The sequence below is a fragment of the Amphibalanus amphitrite genome, unplaced genomic scaffold (assembly GCF_019059575.1).
Source record: "Amphibalanus amphitrite isolate SeventyFive unplaced genomic scaffold, NRLGWU_Aamphi_draft 000512F_arrow, whole genome shotgun sequence".
NCBI lineage: Eukaryota > Metazoa > Arthropoda > Thecostraca > Balanomorpha > Balanidae > Amphibalanus > Amphibalanus amphitrite.
The window spans coordinates 204982-223762 of NW_024882006.1; the positions used below are offsets into that span (position 1 = coordinate 204982).

The following is an 18781-nucleotide window of genomic DNA, read 5'->3' on the forward strand; positions in this document are numbered from 1 at the left end:
GTTTAAGCAACCAATTATCACAAAATGGAATGTTATTTCTTTTTTTTCTGAATAAAATCTGCCATTATAACCGGAACACAGGCTGCAGAGATGTAAAAGATGCTATTTCCTGGTAGTCATGACGTCTACTTTTAGAGCTGCCAAATTAAGGATGTTATTGAGTTGACAAAACTGACGCGGGAAACGTTTGTAATTCCTGTTGCATAATTGAATTGAATTGAATCAATTTAATTGCATTTTGCTGACAAGAAAGGTAATTTCGTGGTATTCTGCACCTTTGTACCGTTGTGGCTGGAATTTCAGCCACAACGGTACAATTTTCGTTTAAACTTTTCGCCAGTTTATTTTTGTTATTTGCAGCTCAATTTTGTCTCTTAATTCTGTAACTTGAACCCAAAATTTGATCAATAATGCTTCTGGTTTTTCATATTGGATTCCTTTTTATTGTCTGTCAGGACTTTGAGTCATGCATACATATGCTTTGATATGAAAATCCAAGCAGTGAATAAGTCGGGTGCTTAAGGCACCTATATAGGCCATGGAATAACAATTTGGACTAAGTGACCCAGATCAAAACCCTGTTCCCAATCGGTATGTTCCCAATAGCTCTGGAACAGGGTCAGTGACATTGTATGGTCCCAAAGTGCTTTTCGCTGAGGTTATTGTAGTGTAGCACCATTGGCACTAATTTCAGGTGTCATCCTCTATCACCATTTCACTAATACTGGATTTGATATTTTTGGTCCAATTTCCAGCAATTTCCTCTAGATACTAGTTTTTAATTAATTTTAGTACCTACCTACTTTTTCCAATTAAAATCTTTTTTCCCTTGGCTTGCAGCTGGGAAGAGTATGTCTCGCTTAGGTTCAAAATTGGAATATGATAGCCCTGGACAATGTTCTCTGGACTCAGTGGTCACTATTGCCTCTACAAAATCTTCCAATTTTTCACTGCTAGGATGTTGTAATATATGACCTTCATTGTTTGATGCAGCATTTTTCATAACCTTCATATTGTCAGTGCATGTTTTGTTTTCAGATAGCACCATTGCCACATTTGCAGGGCAATGGAACAGTTTTGAAGACACTCCAGTAGGCGGAACTATGGTCATGAGTACCCAAATATAGGAACGTTCCCATTTTTGGGAACGGAGTTCCCAAATATGGGAACGGGCGTTCCCATTTATGAGAACGGAAGGCAATTTTTCGGCCGTTCGCCCACTAAAACTCAAAAGTGCATCACGTCTCAAAAAAGTGCACGCTGATTTAAGTATCTACTAAATCTCCATAAAGTTATCTTTAATCTGACCGTGGAACAAGGAAATTGACCGTGGAATGATATTTTTAATGATTTTTTAAAAATGACAGAATGGTGGAAATATGGGTTATACGACATTTAACATGCAATTTTAAGGAAAATGAAGCATTTTTTACATTTTGAGGTCAAGTATAATAATTTTCGCCTGGTTATGAAGTTTCATTCTAGCGACACCAGATGCTGACATATGCAAGCGAACACGCGGACAGTCCCGAGGTAATATTGTTGACTTTTGGTGTCGGGGCGATTGACCGCGTGAAACGTCAGTGATTTTACCGAACTACTGTTGTAAACTCAGTTTCAGTGGTTTAAAATCATTCAGCTGTATTTTATCAGCCCTGAAAGACATATTTTATTTGGATGCTAGCTGTTTAGCGTTGTTTTATAAGCAGCGTCATGAGCGTGGTTTTTGTCTTCGGCGTTTCTAAGCATGATCGTTTGGGGGGAATTTCTCTGATATAGGTCGCTCTGTGTGGCTTAATTATAATTTTTATGCTGATTTCGATCATTCCTCGTGCCCATCCTACCAGGCCTTTTGCCACTTACACTCATTAAGAAAGGAAAAAACTAGATTTTCATTGGGACTAGGTGTTTTGAGGGTGTAACATATTCAGCGTTCCCATTTTTGGATACTTCTTGTGCTCGTCAACTCTCGGTGATTAGCAGACAGGTGCTTGACATGTCTCCACCCTCGGCGCGGACGGTGGATATAGGTATGGAAGACCTTGTTGAACATCGCTGAGCGTTGTGGATTACGTAATCCTGCAGAGGGGGGCGTGCCCGCTGCGAGATCGACGGGAATAAAAGCGCAGAAGACCGGGCGAAACATGCAACGGTCTTGCCGGAAAGGTCATCTGATGATTGTTGCGTTAACAATAATTTGCGGCGTTGGACGTGATGCTTGTTAATGAAAAGAGCCCCTGAAAGGCGTCGGTGAAATCGTTCCCAATTTTGGGTACGCCGTTCCCATAATAAGGAACGCTTGCAGCGCCAGTGTACGAGAGCGTTCCCAAATTTGGGCTCGCGGCCCGGGTGATGGACTGCTTTAGAAATAGGGGAACGATTTGAAACTACGATGGGCCTTACAATATCAAACTCTTTCCCAACAATATTGAGACAACTATCAGGCGGTTCACGATCGTTTTATATTTTTTGGACGTCATTTAACGGTTCTTTTTCTTGTTTTAAATAATGCCTACATGGCGTTCCCATATTTGGGTTTATCGTTCCCAATTATGGGAACGAAAATGCGTTCCCGAAAATGGGTACGCTTGACCATAGTTCCGCCTACTGACTCCCCAAGTGAGCTGCTCCACCAGTGACTGCTGTGCTCAGCCCTGCTGTAGCATCAGCGATGGGTCAGAGTCACAGCCACCACCGGCAGGGCCACGCCGCCGCCGCCGTCGCCGCGCCGGTCGACACGACTCCCTCGTTCCTGGCCAAGCTGCGTGACGCGCTGGTGGCGCGCTCCGCGGACGGCGCCGTCTCCCGCCAGCTGTTCGGGCTCGTCTTCCCGAACAACGAGACAGTAGCCGGGGTGCTGTTCGAGCACTTTGTGCGCCGCTCGCCGGCCTCCACGGGCGAGGCGCTGACGCCCGCCGACTTTGTGTCGCGCTGCGCGGAAGTGTGCGACCTGATCTCAGAGCACGATCAGGTGGAGTACCACCTGCGCGCGTTTGCCGACCGCGAGGACGCGCTGTCAGCCGAGCGGCTGCGCCAGCTCGTGCTGCAGGCGTACGACGCGGCCATGTGGGCGCACCCGAACACGGTGTCGGTCGGCTCGCTGGCCGTGGACGAGATTCTGGGCGGCGTGGCCGAGTCGGTGCTGCACGGCCGACCAGAGGTGGGCGTGGCGTTCGCGCGCAACTGGGTGCTGCAGCACTGCCCGCGTCTGCTGCGCTCCCTGCACCAATACGTGCTGCACCGGATCACTACCGGACACGCCGACCTGGCGGCGGCCGGCAGCGACACCGGCGGCCACGAGGCGGCGGCGGCGGCCGGCCCCGGCGGCGGCACGTGCGTGCTGGAGAGGGCGGCCGCCTCCAGTCTGACGGGCGTGCACCCGGCGCTGGTGTGGCTGCTCATGTGCTCGCTGCCCGAGTGCTACACGCGGCCCAGCTCGGCCGAGAGCCTGCCCTCGCTGCCGGCGCTGGCGGCGCTCGACCCCGGCCAGGCGATCGGCCGATTGGCGCAGGCGGCCGCGCCCAAACACTGGGTGTCGCTGTACAGCTCGGCCGAGCAGGGTCTGAGCGCCAGCCGGCTGCAGCACCACGTGCTCTCGTACCGCGGGCCGACCATCACACTGGTGCGCGCCGAGGAGCACCGCCTGTTCTGTGTGGCGGCGGACGTGGGCTGGCGCGACTCGCCGCACTACTGGGGCGGCGCCGACTGCATGGCCATCCAGCTGCTGCCGCAGTACCAGGTGCTCTGCAGCCACCAGGCCGACGTCATGTTCTACAACCAGTCGGCGCGCGGCCTGCCGTCCGGACTGCGCGTCGGCGCCGACCGTAAAACGCCCGCCGTCACCGTCGACAAGGATCTGAGCATGTGCTCGAGCCGCGGCGCGCCGTTCCGGCTGGAGGGCCTGGAGGTGTGGGGCTGCGGCGCGCCGGCCGCACGCGACCAGCAGATCAAGTCGCAGAAGCGCGACCAGGCGGCCATTGAGCAGCGCCGGAAGGTGAACATTATGGCGGACACAGAGTGGGGCGAGAACCCCGACCGCTATCTGCTCGAAATGTCCGGCGCCCACAAGAGCTACAACTACAACTGACGGCCGCGTCGGGCCCCGGCCGACCGGGACCGCGGCACCAGAGGTGTAGGATGGCCAGCGCTGATCGCACGCGCCAAGCCGACTGACTGGCAGCTGGTGAAGAGGTACGCTCAATCACTGCAGACGCGATCGTTCCTGCGTGCCGTGTTGGTTGCTCTGATGGGTCGGGAGCTATGCAGCGCAGGGCTTTGCGAAGCGCCAACTTGTTATTTATCTGTTAGCGTGAATGAGTTTTATGGAATATGATTTTATTTTTGAAGCTAACACCTTACGAAGAAAGGAACTTGCAATATAAGTGAGCTGTTATTTGGGGTGCTGCGGAGTCCTAACGCACATCATGATCAGTGTTGTGTTACAAAATACTTTCAGGAAGTGTTGTGTCATAATGGAATCAACTTCTAGTGATCTTGGCACGATATTTGTTTCTCATTTTTACCATCTGCTACCATCGCTCACTCCTCGCCCCTTAGTGGCCTGTTTAGATGTACGCTCATCAGTATTCTGTGTTACTCGTATTTCGCCACGTCATTAACTTACGCTGCGGGGAATGACTGTGCGGATGCCTTGGGTTCGGCCTACATAGCCGTCTTCCACTGCGGTGATGTGATGTTCCTTTGCATTCCACACGGGGCACCCGATGACTCCCACTGAGGCCAGTGCCATGCCTAGGGCGAATGTAGCGAGCGTGTGACAGTGTCGGCAATCACGTCACCCTACGACGAACTTCGAACGAACTTATTGCGCGTGTGCACGCTCGCCAGGTGCGTAAACTATGAGTATAGTAGGAGCGAGCTGTTTATGGTATGGATAAAGTCTAGTTATGTAAAAATGTGTTTGTGGCTACTGTAACGCCCATCAGTCGCGACAATCAAACCGTGATCCTCCACTTCCCGGGCATTGCATGTGCTTTGTGGCGAGCCACGTACCGGCGGCACGAACTGGGCTATCGCAGTACCCCAGCTGAGACTGGCGGCTTCCTTCCGGGTGGCCGTCCGTCAGAGTCGCGCACTCGCGAGTCGGTTAGAGGCCTTGTATTAACACCTGCAGCACCGAAAACGGCGCCAACTCGCGCTCCGTCCCGCCACTTTGGAGATTAAGACTATTTACAGTAAAACGGCCTCGATCGCTCACCCGCCCCGCGTTTGGCACACTCCCCATCGGTCCCCGTAAGGGCACTTCACGGGCCGCGCGGCCGGCGGACTGCAGCCGGGGCTCCACCGGGCCGACTGCGGTCGACGCGCGCGCGGAGGGCTCGCGGACCGTGGTGATTGCGGGCCGCGCGGGCGGGGGCGGGGCGCGAGCGGGAGTCCCGCGCACCCGCTGCATAGGTGATCGTCATAGAGTCTGCATAATTCATTGCTACATATCACAAACAAAGGGGGCGGTAGAGCGCGAGCGTGATTGTAAGCTGGCCGTGAGGGACAGAGGTTTGTTTCAAGCATCTCTAGAGAACCAAAAAACTCATATGCGGCAGATTTGAGTCCGCTGATGTTGTCGGTACATTTGATTCAGATACCACGGCGGCCGCGCCTCAGACAGCCGGCCCTCCGCAGACCTCACTGTCGCACGAATTCTATGATCTCACGGTTTCACTTAAACACGGTCGAGCCGTTAAAACATTCACTCCACACAGCTCCGAACATCTCGTTATACCGTCGAGTCGGTTAGACCGCCCGGCGCGCGGGTTAAACGCTGAACGCGAACTACGACTCGAACAGCTGGGGACGACGCCAACATCGTCCGCCGGAATCCTCCGGCGGAGGCCGAGGCCGGACAACGCAGCGCTCCCCGGCCGCTTCACTAACCCATGCAGGGAGGGTCAACACAACCCAGGCGAGCGGTCTCCGAGTCGACTGTTGATGCAGTCGTGGCTTTTGGGGAAGTCGCCACAGGCCGTACGCACCAACTAAGACCGTTCTTCGCCCCCCCCCCCTCTCAGACGTTGTCGCGCGCGTCATTATATCATACGGGAGTACGTCGATCAGTTGCATAGACTAAAGCGGCGCAGTCGAGTTGTGAGACGCCGGCGGACGGCGGGGTCTCCACCGGCCGGGAGTGACACGCTCACCGCCACTCTGCACACACATACGTTCACACCAGTCCCTTGTCACACGTTCACACGTCTCACAGGCTCAGAATGCCTCTCACCGGCCGCCGCCCCGAGGGTGAATCTCTGGCCGCTCTGTCTCTGTGGTGAGCCGAGTGCAGCTCAGTCTCACTGCTCAGTCGCGGCACCACTGCGCTCACCAGTTCCAGATTATGCGAGACGAGCGCGACCGGGTGACTTGCTCTGGCCTCGTGACGCCCTGGGCCTGGCCCGCCGCGGGCCAGGTGGTCAGGGAAGTGGACCCGGGCGCCGGACCCTCTGGAAGCCGCCTCTCGGCCTCCGACGGTGGCCGCGGAGGTACCGCCGCTCCTCTCCTCGGCCGTCCACTCACGGTAAAACGACATCCAAAAATAAGACGGGCGCTGGCGGTGAGCCGCCGCGCGCGCTCGCCGCGGCCTCTCACATCTGCATCGGCTGGGCGGCGGCCTGCTCGGCGGCCGCCGCGTTCGCCCGGTTCCGCCGCTTGGCCAGCAGCGAGTTGTCCGAGTTGGCGATGCTCTTGAGGTTGATCTGGTCGTAGTCGACGCGCATGGTGGCGAGCGAGCGGGTCATCTCGTCCTGCACCTCTGGCCACTGGTCCTCCTCCTCCTTCAGCACCTGGGCCGTGCAGAGCGGCGTCTGCGGCACCTCGGCGTATTTCTGCAGACAGACACACAGAGGTCAGGGAACGCACAGACACACAGACGGAGGTCAGAGGGCCACAGAGCGGCGTCTGCGGCACCTCGGCGTATTTCTGCAGGCACAGATACAAATAGAGCTTGAAGACCAGCCGGCCGTTGCCGGACAGAGGGACAATAGGCAGGAAGTGTGCAAAGAGGATATACCTTAGCGTCATTAGGACTGCATGGTGAAGGAGACTCCTGTGTCTTTCACTATGCAGTCCTATGCAGTATGCAGTCCACTGGCGCGCATCAAACAGGTCAACTTGATAAGTGGATCATGTCTTATCAAAGCGAAAGACGGAATGGCAAAGAATGAAACAATAGAGGCAACTCGAGTGGTCGAGGTTCGTATACGAAAAGCAGTAAGCACATTTCATTCTACCAAGTGTGAAAAAAATGTACCCCAGTTTATGTTTACGTGTTAACCCGCGCCCTGCTGGGGGGGGGGGGGGTGTTTGAACACCCCCCCCCCCTTGTGGTTTTTGGTACACCTTATCATACATCAATTCTACACATGTTGTGAAAATTTCAGACCAAGGTCATTCAAGGTCAGGTCACCAGGTCACTTGAAGTGACCTCACCTCATAAAAAGTTTCAATGTCTGTCATAGCTACACCGAGTGACCGATCGCTTTGAAACTTTCAGCGATTGCTAAGAACAATAGCATGTACAAAATGTATATCTCAGAATTTTGATATCGATGACCTAAGGTCAGGTCAATTTTGCGACCTCCCCATTATAAGTCAATGGGAGAAAATTGAAATGCGCCTAGTCTTTTGGACGAAAGAAATTATAAACACTCCCAAACACTGAATTACAAGTGGTTTAGACACACTGAACATGAAAATGGTGTCCGTGACCCCTGTTTATGCCCTGAGGTCATCTTAGGTCACGAATGGTATCTAACAGTTTTTCGCAAATAACTTTTGATAGAGGCACGCTAGAGCGATGAAAACGCCTTAGATGTGTTCAGCTCGACGATACGAATCGACTGATATGCAACATGACCCTTTCCGGTCAGGTCATGACCTTGACCTGAGGTCAAATTTTCAAGTTGACCTTTCAAGGTCAAGTTATAGTTCATTCGATGCGTCTTGACGAGAGAAACACGATGCCGGTAAAAGTAAGCTCGTACAAGGCTTGGGTCAAAAGTTATTGCAGAAAAACTGTTTCCGAAAAATCGGCTATTTTTGCAGTTTTTGCCCCCTGCAAGCAAAACCGTTGACGTTAGGTCAAATCTGAGAAAATTACTCAGAAAGGGCGTTAATAGGGCTATCGAATGCGCTTTTCCGTGGCGCTGTAGCTCTATTGGTTCCCAAGTTATGCGCTGGCTTCTTGGAAATTGTCGACATTCGACCTGGAAATCAACGAAATTTTGCCTTCAATGACCTCTGGTGACCTGACCTTTGACCTGACCAAAAAATTGACTGAAGTGATTTCGTCATTATTTTTGACGCTCTTTCGAACGCCGCCTTCCGCGTATCGCTACGTGGCCCAGGAGCCCAGTTAGAAGGGGGGGGGGGCGTTCAAACACCCCCCCCCCCAGCAGGGCGTGGAAATCCAGGACCCCCAGCCGGGCGCGGGTTAAAGAGCATTACATAATGCTCTAGATACGACATGGTCTTCCCGTATATTGATAGATGCATTGGGGCCCATGAATATAACCCGTCAAGACTGATGAATAAATCATCCGACCAGTCCAGATATATCCCGATCCCGTCGGGCGTGAACGCTGCCTTTATCTCACCCTCAATGGCCCCGGCGCCGTCCCAGCACTCTCAGCAGATTGGTCCCCGAATCATCATACACACCTCGGCTCACAAATCACCAATATCAATGTGCATAAATCCAATATCGCGGCCACAGCCGCCCCGTTAGCGGCGACCCGTCCCCGGTCCCATGCATTACCCATCGGCGCCCGTCGGAGGGTCGTGAGGCGCGCCCGTCGGAGGGTCGTGAGGCGCGCCCGTCGGAGGGTCGTGAGGCGCCCGGCGGAGGGTCGTGTGGCGCTCGGCGGAGAGCCGTGAGGCGCGCCCGGCGGAGGGCCGTGTGGCGCCCGGCGGAGGGTCGTGGGGCGCCCGTCGGAGGGTCGTGAGGCGCGCCCGTCGGAGGGTCGTGAGGCGCGCCCGTCGGATGGCCGTGAGGCGCGCCCGGCCGTGGCACTCACCGCGATCCACTTGTGTCGCATCACGTCCTCGATGGTGGGACGGTGCTGCGGGTTCGTCTTGAGCATGTCTCTGATGAGCTCCTTGGCCTCCTTGCTGACGTTGCGCCACTCGGGGTTGGGGAAGTCGTACTCGCCGGCGCGGATCCGCTTCTTCATGCCGGGCGAGATGGCCAGGCCGTGGTTACTGTAGAACGGCGGGAAGCCGCACAGGCTGCCGGGAGGAGAGGGGTGGTCAGGGGGCAGGTCAGACGGCAGGGCGTGGGGCAGGTCAGAGGACGGGTCAGATGGCCGGGCACGGGGCGGGTCAGACGGCATGACGCGGGGCAGGTCAGAGGACGGGTTAGAGGGCCGGGCACTGACGAGCCGGGTCGAGGTCAGAGTGGTTACATAACGGTCGGAGTCAGTGAAGTGTCTGGGTCAATACTCCTCACAGATGAAACCTGCTCCCCTGGGTCCGTGGACATTAGGTCTATCTTAGAGTGCATCGATCTTGGAGCGGCCCCGGTGCCGAACCACCACTAACTTATTCACCGGCAATAACCGACCGGGCCGACCCGTTAGTGGAAGTTGGTCGGCGCCCTGCCCACACCCTGCATCCAGAGTACGGTACAGCTCGCGGCACCGCCCCCACTGCTGGCGAATTTCGTCTGACCGTCCCGTCGCCGGGCACTCACAGGATGTACATGATGACTCCCAGGCTCCAGATGTCGCACGAGCGGTCGTACTTTTCCGGGCCGAGCACCTCCGGCGCCACGTAGTAGGGCGTGTAGCAGGGCGTCTGCAGCGAGTCGCGCGCCAGGATCTCCTTGGCGAACCCGAAGTCGGTCAGCTTCAGCACGCCGTCCTCGCCTGACGACAGGGAATGGAGGAGCGGTGAGACAGGAGACACAGAGCGGTGAGGCAGAGACACGGAGCGGTGAGGCAGGAGATATGGAGTGGCGAGACTTGGTCATGGAACGAGGAGACAGGAACACGTGGAACGATGGCCAGAGAGTGGTCAGCCAAAATAGTCACACACAGTCACGGACCATGGCCAGAAACGCTGGCAGCGGACAGAAATAACGCCGAGTTGGCTAGCACAGTGTTCATACCTAGAAACGCTGGTCACGAACAAGCATTTAATGTAAAACGCCGAAATGTACACGTCAACAAAGTCGCTGCAGGCTACACTGCACTGCAGGCACCCAGAGTGACGAATTATAGAATAGAGCTTCCAGTGATCATGCTGTATCGTACAACGGAAACCTTGCACAACAGAAACAGTACTGCGTGTCATATTTTATTTTACCGGAAATAATGCGCCACGATGGTCAAAAGTAGAACGAACGTATTGACTGATCACTTTGTGATGTAGCATGATGCTGATTTTCATTGTTACCCACTAACACATCGACGCCAACTACGTAGTTTGTTTGAAACCAATCACGCCCCACCTGATTGAACATGTATCAATCCAGGAAAACCTGAATTCCCACAACTATCGATATCTTGCAGCCCAGGTGGGCGCCGCAGTGACAGTCGGCGGCCCGGCCGTAAATATTGATCTGTTCGGGTGGCGAGCTAATCCGGACCTCTGCTCTGCCGAGCGAGCGCTAAAAAATGACACTAATATGGCCGATAGGAATCAGCAGCGATACCGGAGGCGCGCGGTGAATGTAATCGTCGGCAAACTTGCCTAACTTCGGTGGTTTAGGGGAGGGGTGGGTATAATCATCGGTAAACTATCGTATCTTTGGCGGTGTAGAGAGTTGATTGGTATAATCGCTGCCGTTGGCAAACTCCCGTAACTTTGGTGTCGTAGGGGGATGGTGGGGTATAAAGGCCGGTAAACATCGTACCTTTGGTGGTGTAGAGAAGGTTCTCCGGCTTGAGGTCGCGGTGCGCTATGTTGACAGAGTGCAGGTGATAGACGGCCATACAGATGGAGTGGACCACCTCGGCCGCCTCTGCGGAACAGGAGGGTAACATACGTCACACATAGACACGTCACGCACGGCCGTCACAGCCGACAGCCGGGCCCAGCGCCGCCACAGTTGCAGGGGCGCCCCCCCCCCCCCTCCCCCCCCACTAGCCGCAAACCCACCGGTAGATGCGGCTGATACAACACCGCAGCACTGACAGCCAGTTCGCAGTGTGGGCGGCACAGGAACACCAAAGTATGCAGTACAGGACCGATCCACAAGGGCGGCACGGCGGTCGGATTGCGTACTCCACACACACAGTGCCCACGCCACACACACGCCACAATACCGATAAATACGTAACACATAAATCATCCGACGCCGTATGAGGATAACAAGATAAATCGTCCGATTTCCGGGGAAGCCGGACACAAACGCTATAGGAAATGTCACCTTCTCGGAAGTTTCCGATCAATAAATACCAACAACGGGACATTTCAACAAGAACGCCAGACAAGTCACAAATAGGTTATTATTCCCCAAACCGCTTGTGGAACAGATTCACGAAATTGTGCCTGTGTGTAAATGACTTCTCTTTGGATTAAGTAGGTACCTTCACGCAACTCCCGTATATGCGGGCTAATCTATGAGGATCTGGCGCGCAGCTGACGTACCGCGTTCGGTGAAGGCGCCGTTGGGCCGGTCCTGGATGCGCTGGAACAGCTCGCCGCCCTCCATGCACTCCATGACGATCAGCAGACAGCGGTTAGTGCCCTGCATGTTCTCGTACACGGCGTGGATGTTGACGATGTGCGGGCAGGCCGAGGCGCGCCAGTGGATGTCCACCTCGCGCCGCGACTTGGGGTTATCGCGTAAAATCTGCCGCACACAGGGCCGGGCGGGCCGGGCGGTCAGTAGCCGCAGTGTACCCAACAGGGAGTCAGCAGTCACCCTCCGGCCGCCGCCGGTATCAGGCCGGTACCAGCGGGAGGCGGATGGTCCCGAGCGGCGACTCTCAGCCATGCCGTGAACGGTCAACAAACACGGGCTGACTCAGCGGGGAAGACAGCCGGTGAAGTGTTCCACGACGGCGATAAACGACTGCTATCGGAAATGAAAGGTGGGCGGGGGCGGGACGTAATCCCTAGGTCGGTACTTTAATGCCAGCACAAATAAGGAAGAACCGAGACCATTCCATGAAAATTAACCCTTAAAATACCACGAAGCATAAGAAGCGCATCAGAAACGTACATAGGAATCGCCCTTGCAAGATTTTGATAATCTTTTAGGAAACTATCGAGAATGCAAAACAGCGATTAAAAGCTCAGAGCACTAGGTCTGGAGACGTAGGAGACATCGACCGGCTTCAATTCATCCGGCCGGCAGAGCTCACCTTGAGGGCGTATTTCTTTCCTGTGGCCTTGTGGACGCACGCCAGCACCTTTCCGTTGATGCCGAGCCCGAGCACATGACTGGACAGCGTGTAGTCATCGCTGATGGCATGCTTCTTGGGCACCAGCGGCTCGCGCACGGGAAAGGTGATATTCATAACGTGCTAATGGGTGCAGCAGCGGCGGCACCACCCTTTCTGGAACAACCACAGACCCTGTGTGAGCGCACGGGAGTAGCGTGGCTTATCTGCGAGACACACAGAAACACTGGCAACTGAATCAAACGTATGCGGTAAATACGAAACAAATTACTGACATATTACGTAGAACTGTGAAACAAAATCAAAATAACAGACAAAAAACATTATGTACCCGGAAGTTCATATTATGTTAACAGTAACGCAGCAGGCCGATCGATAGCAGGCCATTTTTTCTAAACACAAGTTTCAATGGATAGGCAATGAACATCAAGTAGGCTAACTAAAGGCACGAGTCAGCATGAACACATCGGCACGGTCATGGTATGAGCATTAATCTTCCTTTTTGTTCGTGTAACTCTCATCCCTTGACTCAGTCTATTCCACGAATCTGTCACAGTATGACATGTTTCACGACAGAGACGCGGAGGTGCGATACGTGACACTGTGGGCGTAAATATTATGGTGGGGTAACTTAGCGTGACTTATCAGCACCGAGTGGGCGCAAAAAGCGATGTACCTTGGAGAGAGCACGTGCCAAAAAAGCAATGCTTTCCACTCAAATGCCACAAAGCATGCAAGTGCTAGCATAGCAGCCAGCTTTATAGAGTTCAGAGCGGCCAGCCAATGGAGAGTGCTGCGGCATATGGGCCATTTGCAGGCGTGTGTCTGTCACGTTAGTGCGGTACACATAGGAAGCATCTCGTTATGACTAATGATATACGTCGATTTATGAAAAAAGCCTATGCCCACTTAAGTCACGTAACTGGATAAATTGTACAATTCTAATTGTAGATTGAAAGAGCCGTCATTATCAACAAATCACCGATGTCCAGTGATGACATCAGGGTAAATGATCGGGAAAAGTGGGAGACAATAAGCGTTATAAAGGGGAGACCCGGATGGTATGAGCCATCGCAGTTTTGAAGAAGTGATGCGTATTTTTACACATTTGACCACGTAAACTGGTAGCAGCCATTTCGTTATACAACCCATGAGATTTCCAAAATCTTCCTCAGTCTCCTTTGGCAATGAGCGGTGATAAAAGCGTTTTTACCCTCTTCGAGTAAAATACGGTACATACAGAAAATTCGTGATTAATGTGAGCCAGACTCGTCTTATTATGTCATATCACCTATAACATAAAGTTTAAAGCATGTAAATGAAGACAAGGCAGACAATTTGAAATTTTCTTGCAAGATTATGAGCTGAGATGCTACGTGCATTCTGGCATCTTAACTGGGAGGTTCAGGCCACCCACTCTCCTGGGTCTCCCCTACAACCAACCATGAACGATTTTACCCACGCTTATACGCCTAGACCTAGGCTAATTGTGATATACGCAAGCACGTCGGAGAACATAGTGTTCTCTAAAAAAAGTATGACGTAGAGAAAGAGCGCAAGTTAAGCATTGTGCTGAGTGTGCCAAAAGTATTCTATGCCGGTTCAAACCCTGGGTTCAAACTGCCGATAAAGGTTAAATAGATCGTGGATTAAATCATACAGCGATTTGACCAGTAATTTGCATGCTCCATTGACTAATGACTATACTTCATTGGCGCTAAATGTAGACATGGAGAGTACCTACCAGAAACAGGCCTGCACGCTGCGTACGTGGAGGTCCGGAAATATTCAAACTTTTTATGCAAATTCAACGATGCCAGAAAATCTTTCCCGATTATTTTCCGATGGAACGTCGCCTCGGAGCGATTCGCACATCCGGTGTGGTGCCTCTGCCCCCTATTGATTCAGCCAGCACAGGCGGCTTCATTAGCCCATGGGTCTATCCCTCGCTAGTCCTGACTGGAGCTAAAAGAGGGCGTCAGGTTACCAGCCCCTTCCTGCAGACTGCGCAGATACTCGATCGGGGAAGAAGTGGATTGTAACAATGGCAACAAGAACTGCATAAGATGGTGTGAAAGGTCAGTATCCCACAATGCATTGTCATTTCACTGTCAAATCATCTTCAATTGAACATACTGCAGCTTTCAACTATAATATTGCACTGGAACATATCAGGCATGAAAAAGGATAACAAATTTGGAATGCTGGTGATAACATGTTCATCTGGCAATGTATAAATCTCTCAGAATCATTCTATGAAAAAAAAACAAAAAATCTGCAAAAGAATGAAACTATAAAATATGAGCAAATAAAACTACTGCAATTAAAATAGGTAGGTAGCCTATGCACAATAAGCTAACCCAAAGGTAAATTCTTGCAAAGATAAAAAACTGAGCAACAACATTTTGTTGCTTAAATACCTTAAGGTATTTATCACAGGCATTCAGGTTTCTGGACCTGCTGTTCTAAGCACCATGGTAACCCTTCTGACAAATGGTATGCATTTCAACTCATTTGGACACATTAGACATGGTCCAGACATTGCACAGGACCAACTTTAAACATTGATCAATAATAAAGATGCTAAAACCGCTGCCATAGTAGCACAGATACCAAAATTATCAACTGCAGTCCAGTATTTTGCCAGTCACCATTCACTCCAATGGCATGTAGATAGCTGAAAATTTAGCAAAAACATGCATAGTTTCATGGATGACTGTGAGCCCTTATGAAGGATGCCACCAGCTCTACATTTAACCCTCGCCCGCACATGGGGGGGTGGTTGCCACCCCCCCCCCCCAGGTAGTCTTTCTGCTCTGCACTCAACATTTTTAGAGCTAGAAGGCTGATTTTTCGCATAGCTGCTCCTCTATCCTTTCTTGATGTCCACTGAAAATTTCAAGTTTCTGTGATTTTTGGTTTAGGAGATATGACCTTGTTTTTCAGGTCATGTCATGACCCAAATGGCCAATTCTCAACATCTTTCGTTTGCCATGGGCCTTGTGAGCTTTTGACACCCTGATTTCGGCCTTTTTTGCCAGTCTTACCTCCCACCTATCATGGAACATGTTGTTCGACGATGTACAGGGGTCAAGGTCAGGGTCAAGGTCAACCTAGGTCATCTAAGATAATTGCGTTTTAGGCAAGCTGAATTTACTTTTTGTGAAGTTTTTTTACTGCATTTTTGGTAAAAGCTTCTCAGATCATGATTTCATGTGATATGGACCCAAAAACAATCGGTGCACACATCAGTATACACACAGACACACACAGACATACAAACACATATAATTGACCTTGACCTAACTTGACCTGAAATGACCTCAGCAGCAAAATTTTGGTCGGATAGTGTGACAAAGAGGTTCTAGCTGGCTTGGCACCAGAAAACAGCATCGTCATCGGTATTTGATAAGCAGCGCACTTGATATCCAACGGTGACCCAAAACAGCAACATTTTTTAGTTTGACCTGACCTGGAAGGTCAATGACTGACCTGAGAAGGTAAAACTGGGTATCATTGGATTCGTCTCTTCTCAAAGAATCTTTTTGGTCTTTACTGCTAAGCTCTATCTCCAACAGGAACGAAATGGCGCGGGGGGTGGCAACCACCCCCCCCCATGTGCGTTCTAGGATGGGAAAATAGCATGTGCGGGCGAGGGTTAAGATTTCAAAAACTGTCAACTGAAGACACTTATAAAGCATATAACTGTATTGTCTATTACACCATGAGCCTCAAAGCCACTCTTTTATTTAATATCCATTTTATTATCCTATCAAACTGTTGTTAATGCATAACAGTCTTGGTTTGAACACATCACTGGACACAACTGGACACATCACACAACTCTCTTTTGAGCTCTATAAGCACTGCAAAAAATATGGACAGTTTAATTATGCTATTGCTATGGGCTTGTTCCAGTGGTTCCTCCAGCCTCATCTAAGCTCCTCTAACCTTATCTCATTTAAAAAAGTTGTTCCTGTCACTCCCCTAAGCTCCTCTAAGCTCATCCCAATTTGACATCTCGCCACCACTATTTACCTCCTCCCTCATCCCACAGAAAAGTGATATAAGCCTAGTAATATAATCCTGAATTGCTTATAAGTGAGATTTGAGTGATGTGGAATTGTAAATGATTTTGGGATTACAGCCATTACAGCCAGCCCAGCAAACAGCTGATTTCCTCACAAAAATGTTCCCTTGGCTGCTCTTAAATGGCTCTCGTCGACGCTCATCAATCACATAGTTCCACTTTGACTTACCATTGGAACAGACCCTATGGCAAACAAATTCATGAATTCATATTTAAGAAGACAGCAAAAACCAATAACAACAAAGTGTTATACATAATATGATATAAATTCAAATGGAGTCTCATAGCCAAAAATGCAAATAATTTATCATTTCATTTTTTTCAATGCCAATCATTCAACTCTGAAAGTTGACAAAATTTCCTTTTAAATTTTACAGAACAAATATGAATATCAAATTATTAACAATGATGGGTACACAAATGACTAACTTACGCAGGAAATGAAACAATAAAAGGAACCACCCATCTCAATCTGCATCGTTATCCAGTGGCAATACCGTGGTCAGACGAGACCACAGACGAGACATCGAGGGCCTACTCTCAAAGGAAATGAATGAAAATTGAGGAATATTACATGAGACATCAGATGAAGGGTTAGGTATTTACCTTGCTGAAGATATTCTCGGTTCTAATCAAGGCTATATAACCGTTCTAATGCACCCAAAAATATAGCTGACCGAAAAAACCACTCCACACACAAGGCAGCCAAGTGAAAAGAAATAAATGAGTGGGGTGTTCGGAGACTGACGCGCCATAAACGCCTCTCAACAAGAATATGGAAGCAATTTTCCAAATCTATCTAAAAATATTGCTTGAATCATTGTCTTTATTGATTCCAATCGTGTCAGAGAACTCAAAATGATATTCAATTAATTTTTAATGACATGCAAATGTATACGAGTAAATTATATTAGATCTAATCTATGGAAAAAAAGTCAAATTCGCACACATGCTCAAGGTAATGCTACCAAATCCCAACGCTCAGCTGACCACATTTCTTTTGTCATCTACTGGTGATCTTACCGCGAAGGAGCCCCTCTGGCTAGAAATTCGCGAGCTTCGCTGCAGATTCCGAGTACCGAGCCACCCATTGGTTCTCTCACGGCCTTGGCCGTCGCTCCTCCTGAGCGGAGTACGCGCGCGAGGGGGCGCGCGTGGAGGCCGTCCCGGAGGAGGTACTCCGTGCGCGGTGTGCGCCCTCGAGGCCGGAAATCACACCGACTGTGGTCAGTGGTGGTGTCTGTGCGTAGTGCTGTAGCTTTATCCGCCATCCAGAGGCACTGAAAATGCCAGTGTTTCACACGAAAACGATCGAGAGCATTTTGGAGCCTGTAGCTCATCAGGTAAGTTCAGTTCGTCTCTCTCTCGTCACCTGTCGAATGATGCCGATTGCCGGGGTGGATTTAGCTTGAGCTACGGGAAGTCAAAAGATTCGAAAACCGCTCGTCGTTCTCTCACTACCATCCTTGAATAAGAGGACGAATGAATGAATGAATGAATGAAAAGTGGGTGGATGAATGATTGAATGAATGAATGAATGGTTTGGTGAATGAATCTCTAAATGAGTGAAATGATGCATGTATGATGATGAATGAATAATTGATTGAATAAATGAACCAACGAATGAATGACAAGTGTACCTATCAGTCAATCGTTTATGTAATGAACTATTGGCATTTACTTCCGCCGTGCGTGCGTCTGGAAGGCATGTTGTTGTTGTGGTATAGGGCTAAGGGCCCGTAGCAACTTGGCTCTTGCGTCCAACTGGAAGGCATGGCGCCGTGCTACATTGGTGTGCATTCCCGCGCCCCGCTGGGGGGGGGGGGGCAGAATCTGCCCCCTCCCGTTTTTCGCCAATAACTTCTAAACGCGTTACGCCAGCGACGTCAAGCCTTCCGTACCCTATCATACATCAATTTGACACGTTCCCTGAAAATTTGAGCGAAATCCGTCGGAAAATGTTTGAGAAATTGACGTTTTAGTGACTTCATGTTTGCCATTTTCGCCTCAAAAACGGCAAAATTTCCAACGCCGCTAACGTCTTCATTTTTAAAGGAATCAAGACGTAACAAAAAAAGATTATACGTGATTCTACTTTGTCTATCAAATGGCCATCTTGATTTTCTGAAAATTTTGGATTTTTTTCCCAATTTAAAAAAAAACTGACTTTTTGGGAATATAATTATAAAATCCAAAATTTTGAGTGTATCGCAAAAACCGGAGTATATGTCAGAGAAGTGGTCTATGTGCACTACTTACAAATTTCTAGAAGAATCGGTTCAAAAATGTGGGAGTTATTCAAAAATTTATGACGTCACGACACACAAAAATTTTG

The 18781-nt window shown here is 50.6% G+C and overlaps 3 protein-coding genes across 9 annotated transcripts in view; 2 read left to right on the plus strand and 1 right to left on the minus strand.

Annotated features, from left to right (window-relative positions):
• Nucleotides 1–188: 188 nt before the first annotated feature.
• On the plus strand, nt 189–4916 carry LOC122393030. Its single transcript, XM_043388587.1, has 3 exons — nt 189–253; nt 1039–1085; nt 2611–4916. The coding sequence occupies exon 3, from the start codon at nt 2672–2674 to the stop codon at nt 4085–4087; it is 1416 nt and encodes a 471-aa protein (XP_043244522.1). The 5' UTR covers nt 189–253; nt 1039–1085; nt 2611–2671; the 3' UTR covers nt 4088–4916.
• Nucleotides 4917–5103: 187 nt separating this feature from the next.
• Nucleotides 5104–17511, minus strand: LOC122393031 (MAP kinase-activated protein kinase 2-like). Of its 4 annotated transcripts, none has more exons than XM_043388589.1 (7): nt 17470–17511; nt 12318–12512; nt 11599–11803; nt 10862–10969; nt 9698–9872; nt 9024–9234; nt 5104–6833 (listed from the first exon to the last, which is right to left on the minus strand). In XM_043388589.1, exons 2-7 carry the CDS (start codon nt 12471–12473, stop codon nt 6594–6596), a joined length of 1095 nt encoding a protein of 364 aa, XP_043244524.1. In that variant the 5' UTR covers nt 12474–12512; nt 17470–17511; the 3' UTR covers nt 5104–6593. The 4 variants fall into 4 exon arrangements, with proteins under 4 accessions (XP_043244524.1, XP_043244527.1, XP_043244523.1 ...); XM_043388592.1 differs by lacking the exon at nt 17470–17511 and adding an exon at nt 17053–17204; XM_043388588.1 differs by lacking the exon at nt 17470–17511 and adding an exon at nt 16880–16945.
• The window catches only part of LOC122393029 (vinculin-like), a 33151-nt gene continuing 31818 nt past the window's right edge, over nt 17449–18781 (plus strand). For 3 of the 4 annotated variants that reach the window (XM_043388584.1, XM_043388585.1, XM_043388586.1), the window contains exon 1: nt 17510–17789. In XM_043388584.1, the coding sequence (XP_043244519.1) occupies nt 17733–17789 (57 nt within the window). In that variant the 5' untranslated portion in view covers nt 17510–17732. Of the gene's footprint in view, nt 17790–18781 lie in introns of all 4 variants that reach the window. The other variant, XM_043388583.1, reaches the window with a different exon arrangement.